General features: G+C 53.5%; 1 protein-coding gene and 1 non-coding gene across 12 annotated transcripts in view; both read left to right on the top strand.

The window, feature by feature from the left end:
• SIRT3 (sirtuin 3) overlaps positions 1 to 7,335 on the top strand; it is a 10,517-nt gene extending 3,182 nt beyond the window's left edge. For 4 of the 11 annotated variants that reach the window (XM_011386019.2, XM_011386020.2, XM_011386012.2 and 1 more), the window contains exons 2-6: positions 946 to 1,137; positions 1,229 to 1,461; positions 2,229 to 2,329; positions 3,461 to 3,622; positions 6,748 to 7,335. In XM_011386019.2, the coding sequence (XP_011384321.1) occupies positions 1,091 to 1,137; positions 1,229 to 1,461; positions 2,229 to 2,329; positions 3,461 to 3,622; positions 6,748 to 6,969 (765 nt within the window). In that variant the 5' untranslated portion in view covers positions 946 to 1,090 and the 3' untranslated portion in view covers positions 6,970 to 7,335. Of the gene's footprint in view, positions 1 to 6; positions 146 to 560; positions 727 to 820; positions 1,138 to 1,228; positions 1,462 to 2,228; positions 2,330 to 3,460; positions 3,623 to 6,747 lie in introns of those variants that run through there. The other 7 variants (XM_011386014.2, XM_011386013.2, XM_023526424.1 and 4 more) reach the window with 6 other exon arrangements.
• On the top strand, positions 4,871 to 4,989 carry LOC111734200. The gene has a single exon (XR_002778364.1). It is a non-coding gene; the product is annotated as a 5S ribosomal RNA (ribosomal RNA).
• Positions 7,336 to 7,758: the final 423 nt, after the last annotated feature.

Below are 7,758 nucleotides of genomic sequence, written 5' to 3'. Positions count from 1 at the left end.
TGGCAGTCCTGAGCTCTGGGCAAGTCACCAGCATGAGACAGGAGAGGAAGAAGTCGTTTAGCTCAGCTAGATGCCAGGCCGGGGCCCTCAGAGCAGGTCCGGAATGAGGCAGCCTTGAGCCGAGTGTTTTCAGGGGCTGCTCCAGGTTTTGTGTTCTTTGTATTGCTTTTGTTTCCTTCCTGATGCTTTCTGGAGGCCTCCCTGAAGCCTATGACTCGTTGTGTATCGCGCTCTTTGCGCTCTTTTCCCGTGGAACAGCATCTCGCTCTCCCAGCCAGTCTCAGCCCCTGGCTCCTGGGGGGGCCTGCAGCTTGTGGAGGGCGCCCGGCCCGGCCCAGCCTCCCCAGCGCCTCGCGGTGCCGTGTGGTCTGTTTGCCTGGAAAGTGAGCAGCCTCGGAATTCGTGGGGTTGTCGACGTCTGCCGTGGTTTGAACCCCTGGCCTTCAGGGTGTTTCTTTGTGGAATAGTCTGTAAAACCCACTTTCATCCTGATAATATTTGGGTAAAGTCTGAGATGTTTAACTTCGTTTAAATGCCGCTGCTCACTCACCCCGTCCCAGGTGTGTGAGCGCGTGCGGCCCTGCGGAGCCCACGGAGGTGCCCCCGGCCCCAGCCTGAGCCCTCGGTGCGGAGCCCGCTCTGTCAGCACGGCCTCGAGACCGGGGTCAGGAAACGACGCTCTCCTTGTTCGCACAATTCCCACTAATGCGAAACTTGCGCTCCCAAGTAAGTCTTGATTTCGGAGTTGAGTCTGCTCCCTGTTTTTGCCCAGGGTGCTCGCTGGGGAGCAGGAGGCAAGTGTTTTCAGGGGCTGCTCCAGGTTTTGTGTTCTTTGTATCCGCTCGTTCTCAGCGGTGCGTCGCAGGAGGGCGGACAGCCTCACTCTCAGCTGCTAGCGTGAACGTGGCTGTCGTCGGTTACCAGCCACTCCGCTTTCTCCGTCAGTGTTCCAGGTGGAAGAAGGCCCATATCTCGTTCCTCCGGGGTCTCAGGTGTCCTTGGAAGTGGAGGCAGTGGCGAGAGGCAGAAACTTTCCCTGCAGGACGTGGCTGAGCTGATCCGAGCCGGAGGCTGCCCGCGGGTGCTGGTCATGGTGGGCGCCGGCATCAGCACGCCCAGCGGCATCCCGGACTTCAGGTGCCCTGCCGGCCCCACACGCCCCTGCCACCCCGGCGACTCCCCCACCCGCTCTCTGCCGCGGGGCTCAGAGCCTCCCGCTTCTCCACAGGTCTCCGGGGAGCGGCTGGTACAGCAACCTCCAGCAGTACGACATCCCCTACCCGGAGGCCATTTTCGAGCTCCCATTTTTCTTCCACAACCCCAAGCCCTTTCTCGCTCTGGCCAAGAAGCTGTACCCCGGGCACTACAGGCCCAATGTCATCCACTACTTCCTGCGACTGCTGCACGACAAGGGGCTGCTTCTGCGGCTCTACACACAGAACATCGACGGGCTCGAGAGAGGTGAGCCGGCCTGCACGCGCCCCTCCCCGTGTGGGGGGTGTGGGCTCCATACCGCTGGGTCCCGTCTTAGTCCCTACCCTGGTGATTGGTCTTGAGCCACCTAGCCATGCCTTTGTTCCTGACAAGTGTCCATTGTGTGCTTAAGGGTTACTGGTGGGACCTTGACGGTGGCCCCGTTTGCCAGCATACCTGCCACTCTGAGTTTTGGCCAGAACTGACGTTGACTTCAGGAGCTTCTGGTTTTGCTAATCTGATATGATGACTTCTCTTAAAAGTTTTAATATGGAATTTTTGAGCCCCCGAAAGTAAAGAGACAAAGAATGTAAAGAACGTTCATGTCCTCATCTCTGTCCTCCTTCCATCTTCTCTTTTTCCCCTGGATTATTTTGAAGAAAATTTCTCAAATTATAAATTTAATCTATAAATACACTTTTCGGAAACTTCTTTATATTATTTTCTTACGTTTACTTGGCATCTGTAGAATAGAAAATGTTTTCCTAGGCATTGGATGAAATTATATCTGAACTTACATAGGGTGTTTTTGTGCTGTGTTTTGACAGGCCTTGTTTTAGCTGTGACCTGCCTCCACCTGGGAGCCGTCACCCCTTGGCTTATTCTGGTTGGGGGGCAGCGGTGGGCAGCATTGTAGGTGACAGAGGCAGGGATATCAGGCTTCCAGTGGGGGCTGCGACCAGAGGTGATGCTCCGGGGCTTGTGTGCCCGCCCACCCTGGAGGCAACAGGACTTAGTTCGGGTTTGAATTTCAGCGTCTGGCATCCCTGCCTCAAAGCTGGTTGAAGCTCACGGTTCCTTTGCCTCTGCTACCTGTACTGTCTGTCGAAGAACCTCCCCAGGGGAGAACTTTTGGGTGAGTTGTCACACTTCACCGTGAGAGTGGTCTGGAAAAGTGGTATCTCACAAGCATCGTGTCATAAAGGCAAGAAAACATTAGTGCCGTGAAAATGGTTTTCTTTATTTTTAAATTGGAAATGTTGTATATGCTTGCAAAAAATTACCGCAGTACAGAAATTTGGAGGGAAAAATGAATCTTCTTTCAACCAGTTCCTATAGACCGCTTTTAACAGTTTGGCGTATGAGGGTCTACACCTTTAAAAAAGGTGCGCATATATAAGCACACAAACATCTGTGAACCTGCACCCACACACAGTTATTTATTTATTTATTTATTTTTAGTAATGGGATCATTAAGCTTAAAATTCTACTACTTGCTTTTTTACTAAGCAAAATTTTATGGATATTTTGTCAGTAACTACAGCTCTGCTCACTGGTTTTAGAGTGTACGTTGTAACTAAAGAGTATTACATTTAGTCATTCATGTATTGTGGGATATTTTTTGATGTTCGTCATTTTTACTATTAAAAATAATGTGGCAGCAATACCCCTGCTAGACCCCTGTGAACTTCTGTAGGATGGTTTTCTGTAGGATGGTTTCTTTAAGTAGAATAGGATTGAGTTGAAAGACGTACATAAAGATAAAACTCTCAGATATCAGTGTGGCACAGGACACTGTCCTTCATTTTTGGTGGAGGTCAAATTCACACAACACAGGGTTCGCCGTTTAAAGGTGTGCAGGTCAGTGGCATTGAGTGCATTCACGTTGCGTGACCATTTTCTAATTCACAACATTAACATCACCCCAGAAGGAAGCTCTGTCCCCATGAATCGGTGAACCCCACTCCTGCCTCTCCCAGCTGCTGGCAACCACTGGTCCTTTCACTGTTCCCTTAGCTTTGCCTTTCCCGGAATGTCATAGAGTTGGAATTACACAGTATGTGGTCCTCCCAAAATTCTGAGGGCTGCATGAACAGAATCGGTAAAATGTCAATAATTGCTGAAGCTGGTTCGTTGTATATATGTGGGGTGATCATTTTACCATCTCAGCTGTGTGATGTTTGAAATTTTCTTAAAATGTTTCTACCTTTTCCTTTGAACTGTGTTGCCGTGTCTCCCTCGGGCCCACTTTGTGTGTGTCACCCAGGCCGATGTGCTGGTGGACAGGGTCCCCCGCTGCTCTGTGTGCACCGGCATCGTTAAGCCCGACATCGTGTTCTTTGGGGAGCCGCTGCCCCAGAGGTTCTTGCTGCATGTGGTTGACTTCCCCATGGCAGACGTGCTGCTCATCCTCGGGACCTCCCTGCAGGTTCGTCAGCAGGCCTGGTGCATGGATGTGCAGGGAGGGGGCTGGGGGGGTGAGGCAGAAGTGGGGGGGCACCCTGGGGCCCTACCTGGGGAAGGTGAGTAGATTCGGCTGGTAAGGAAACAGGTATTCCCATGAGAGCGGCGAGCAGGATGGGGAAAAGGGAGGTCAGCTTTAGAGGCGCTGTAGGTGTGGGCAGGCCCGTGTGCGAGGGGCGGGCCAAGGGTAGTGGGGAGGGCTGCAGAAGCAGGCCTCCCAGGCCACAGCGGCCAGCTCTGTGCTGGAAGCAGTAAAACCCTGATGGAGCTGAGCTGGGGACATAGGTGGCCGTGTGCAGGACTGAAGCCAGCAGGCGTCCCGCAGGCTGGTCCTCAGTGAGGCAGAGCTGTGGGAAGGGCTGTGTCTTGGTGCTTTGGACAGACACCGCAAGTGTCACGGGAGAGTCGCACAGTACGTGGGGTGATGGGGTGGGACCTAAAGGCCAGGAGGGCTTGGGAACCAGCTGTGTTGGCAGGTTGGTTTGCATATGTATGCCTTAGCACGAAGGTCACGCTGGAGCTGAGCTGGAGGAGGTGGCAATGTTGGGTGGGGAAGGTCTGGCAGGAGACACTGCACAGCAGGCCATGTGGCGCTGGTAAGGAGGAGGCAGTAGTGATCATGGTCTGACTTCCCTGTCCATCTGGGTGCTGTGTCGTAACAGACCATGGGGAACAAGTGTGGGAGAAGGGACAGTCAGTAGAGTGCAGGGGTGACCAAGTGGTGATGGCAGGAAGCCAGGTAAAGCCAGCAGAGGGCGGTGGAGCCAGGTGTGTGTGAAGGCATGGTTGGCGAGACTCCAGGTGGTGACCTGAGCAGCTGCAGGGATGGCCTTGTTTCCTGAGTTGGAGAAGCCCTGTGGGCAGGTTTGGGGACCTAGGTGTTGGTCACAAGGGTGTGAGGATTGTGCTGGGCTGCTGAGTAGACATGTCAAGGCCAGGGAGGACCCGCGCTGGGAGGTGGGATGCCGGAGTGGACAAGCAGAAGAGCTCCAGGTGGATGGACCGGGTGCACACACTGGTCCTGGTGGGGATGGGTGTGGGAGGGACCAGGGGAGGCCGGGGGCTGCACCTGGCCGACCTGTGCCTGCCACTGGGCATGGGCACATGGGCTACCAGTCCTCTCTGTTTTTTTAAGCGACACGAAAATAGTTTTTTTCCCCCCCCTTGATTATAAAAGTTCCATGTGCTTACTTTTAAAAATTTATACATTGCAGTCTACGGCCATACCACCCTGAACAAGCCCGATCCCATCTGATCTCGGAAGCTAAGCAGGGTCGGGCCTGGTCAGTACTTGGGTGGGAGACCACCTAGGAAGACCAGGTGCTGTAGACGTAAAAAGTAAAAAATAAGAGATTGTAAGCTGACAAAGTCCCTGCAGTCTGTGAGGTCAACCAAGGGTTGCCTCGCCTAAAAAAAAAAAATTAAAAAATATAAAATTTATACATTGTATAGAGAGCAAAGTACAGGACCCATCAGTCCCAATGGCACTGTTAGTGCTCTGTTCCGTGTCCCCTCGGGTTTCTGTCCTTTGCACACAGACGTGGTGGTCTTTCACCGGACTGGGATGCCACCACGTTCACACACCTACCTTGTTAGTGGCCACAGAGTCCTGGATGGATACGGATCTGAGGTCCCTCCTGGGGCCCCAACGCCAAGTGCTCAGCTGTCAGCACAGAGCCAGCAGCACTCAGGCTTCTGGCTGGCTCACAGGCACGCACGTGGCATGGAGGGAACGTTCACACGCGTGTGCAGTGCCTGGTCTCCTGCACGGGGGGGTATGTGGTATGTGAGCCGTGGTGTCTTTTCTCGAGCCTGAAGTACTCTGAGCTCTGAAACGCATCCAGCCCCGAGAGCTTTAAGATAAGGGACTATGATCTAGAGCATTTATTTTAGCAATTTCCATTGATGGGCACCAAAAATAAATAGTATAGTTTTTATATTAAAATGTAGTGAATACCCACACGTATGCGGTTCTGTGCGTTCGTGTCAGCACCTCACGGTAAATGTTAAGGATGCAGTTCATCCTGCCACCACCAGTCTGAGTGGCCATCTTCCTACATGCTCAGCAATAGCAGTGTTAAATGTCTTTACCAAGCTGATTGTGAAAAGATGAACGTGTTCGTGTGTATGCGTGAGATTTTGCATTTCTTTAATGAACAGTGAAGTTCATCTTTTTATGTTTATTGACCTCTATTTCTTCCTTTCAAATTGCATATTTCTTAACCACTTTTTATTGGGTTTGTTTGTAAGTTAGAATATAAATTCATAAAGTATATAAAATATTTATAGTTTATCAATTAGCAACATAAACCATTTACAGTCGCACGTTGTAACTGTTTTTGCTTTTGGTTTGTGGTGGTGAGAGTTAAAAACTATTTTTCTACAAAGTACTTTTATGCAGCTATGTTAGTATTGTAGTCAGATGCTGTTTTCCTGTTTCATCTGACTTCAGTTGTCAGGCGTAAAAAATCCTACCTTTACTTAGAAACCCTAAATTTTCTTCAAGAGCTGTTTTGTTTACACTTAAATCTTTAATCCACTTGAAATGTTTTCAGTGAAAGGCAGGAATTGAGCTGTTTCCTCCCAAGAGATGAGCCAGTCTCAACACCATTTATTAATCGTCCGTTTCTTGCATGATCACCCTTTGGATGAAGGAGCCCACAGGCAGCATTTCGGCCTCTCTGGAGGTCTGGACAGCGAAGGCCGCAGAGAGGTGGGACGACCACCCAGCCTGTAGGCTCGTCAGGAGCCCCTCACTGGTGGCCCACAGTGTGGGACCAGGTCCTTGCTCTCAGCGTGTCAGTGGTGTACTGAGGAGGCGGCGGGGAGGGGGAGGACAGGTGAGAGTGTGCGTAGCTGCTGGGATCAAGCCCAGGTGAGCCTGGTCCGGAGATTCCGCAGAAGCCAGAGGCAGGGGCGGGGGAACCAGGAACCAGGGCAGGGAGACTGGAGGACAGGACATGGGTGGTGGATTCCCCTGCTCCATGATCTGTCAGTCTGCTGTCTCAAGGCTTGGGGGCTGTGGCGTGAAGTATCCTGAGGGGTTGGAGGGTGCACGCTGAGCTCCTTACGTCTGGGCCCATTTTCCAGGTGGAACCCTTTGCCAGCTTGTCTGAGGCCGTGCGGAACTCGGTGCCCCGAGTGCTCATCAACCGGGACGCGGTAGGGCCCTTGGCGTGGTGTCCTCGCAGCAGGGACGTGGTCCAGCTGGGGGACCTGGTTCACAGCGTGGAAAAGCTGGTGGAGCTGCTGGGCTGGACAGAGGAGATGAAGGACCTTCTCCAGCGGGAGACCGGAAAAGCGGGCTGCTGAGCAGGGCCCCGTGGCGGCCGGCCCACCTGGTGTGCGGCCGGTGGGCTAAGAGTGACAGTGGTAGCTGGTAACTGGCCTCCAGTGCCGGTTCACGCACCGCCTGGGGCCCTGTGGCTCTTAGGACCTCCGTTGACGCTGAGGCCTGCTTGCAAGGGGCAGAGCAGGGGTCTGTCCTGCCAGTCTGTGCCCGTCGCACCTCGGCAGTGGTCTGTTGTTCCCTGAGGTCAAGGAGCGCCCGCCGCTGCGGCTGAGGGTTCGGAGACGGGCTCTGCTGTTCGTGGAGTGGCCATGGGCCACTGGGGAGAAAGAGCCAGCGAGCCTTCAAGCTTTGCACTTCAAACCTCCAATAAATGAGTGGAGTCACAAGAAATGTAATTTCTCACGAGGCTCGGCACCTGGGGAGAGGGGGTTCTCCGTAGGAGGCAGCAGGCGGCGTCCAGCGTCCGCTCTCGGAGCCTGCGCTGGCTGGGACCTGCTCTGCACAGCAGCTGGGTGGGGACCTGCAGCCCTGTGGATTTCGGGGAGCGGCCTTGTAAAGTCTGGCCTGTGCCCCTTCTCGTCTCACAGATTGTGTAAGTGCGGTTAGGACTTCAGGGCTTTAATTAGAGTTGCTGGCCGAGAGCAAACAGTGGGGCACATCTGGGCTGGCTGCCTGGCGAGGCCCCCACACAGCCGTTTTGCTGGCCCTGCTGGGTCTCCCTGGTCTGGCTGAGCAGCAGTGTTTGCCAGGAGCCAGGGAAGCTTCTGCCGTAGGAAGTAGCTCGAGCCCAGGCGTCTCCACACAGCTGA

Source organism: Pteropus vampyrus, unplaced genomic scaffold (assembly GCF_000151845.1).
Source record: "Pteropus vampyrus isolate Shadow unplaced genomic scaffold, Pvam_2.0 Scaffold865, whole genome shotgun sequence".
NCBI lineage: Eukaryota > Metazoa > Chordata > Mammalia > Chiroptera > Pteropodidae > Pteropus > Pteropus vampyrus.
The sequence above is the reverse complement of the archived record's forward strand: the minus strand, read 5'-3'. Positions and strand labels throughout refer to the sequence as shown.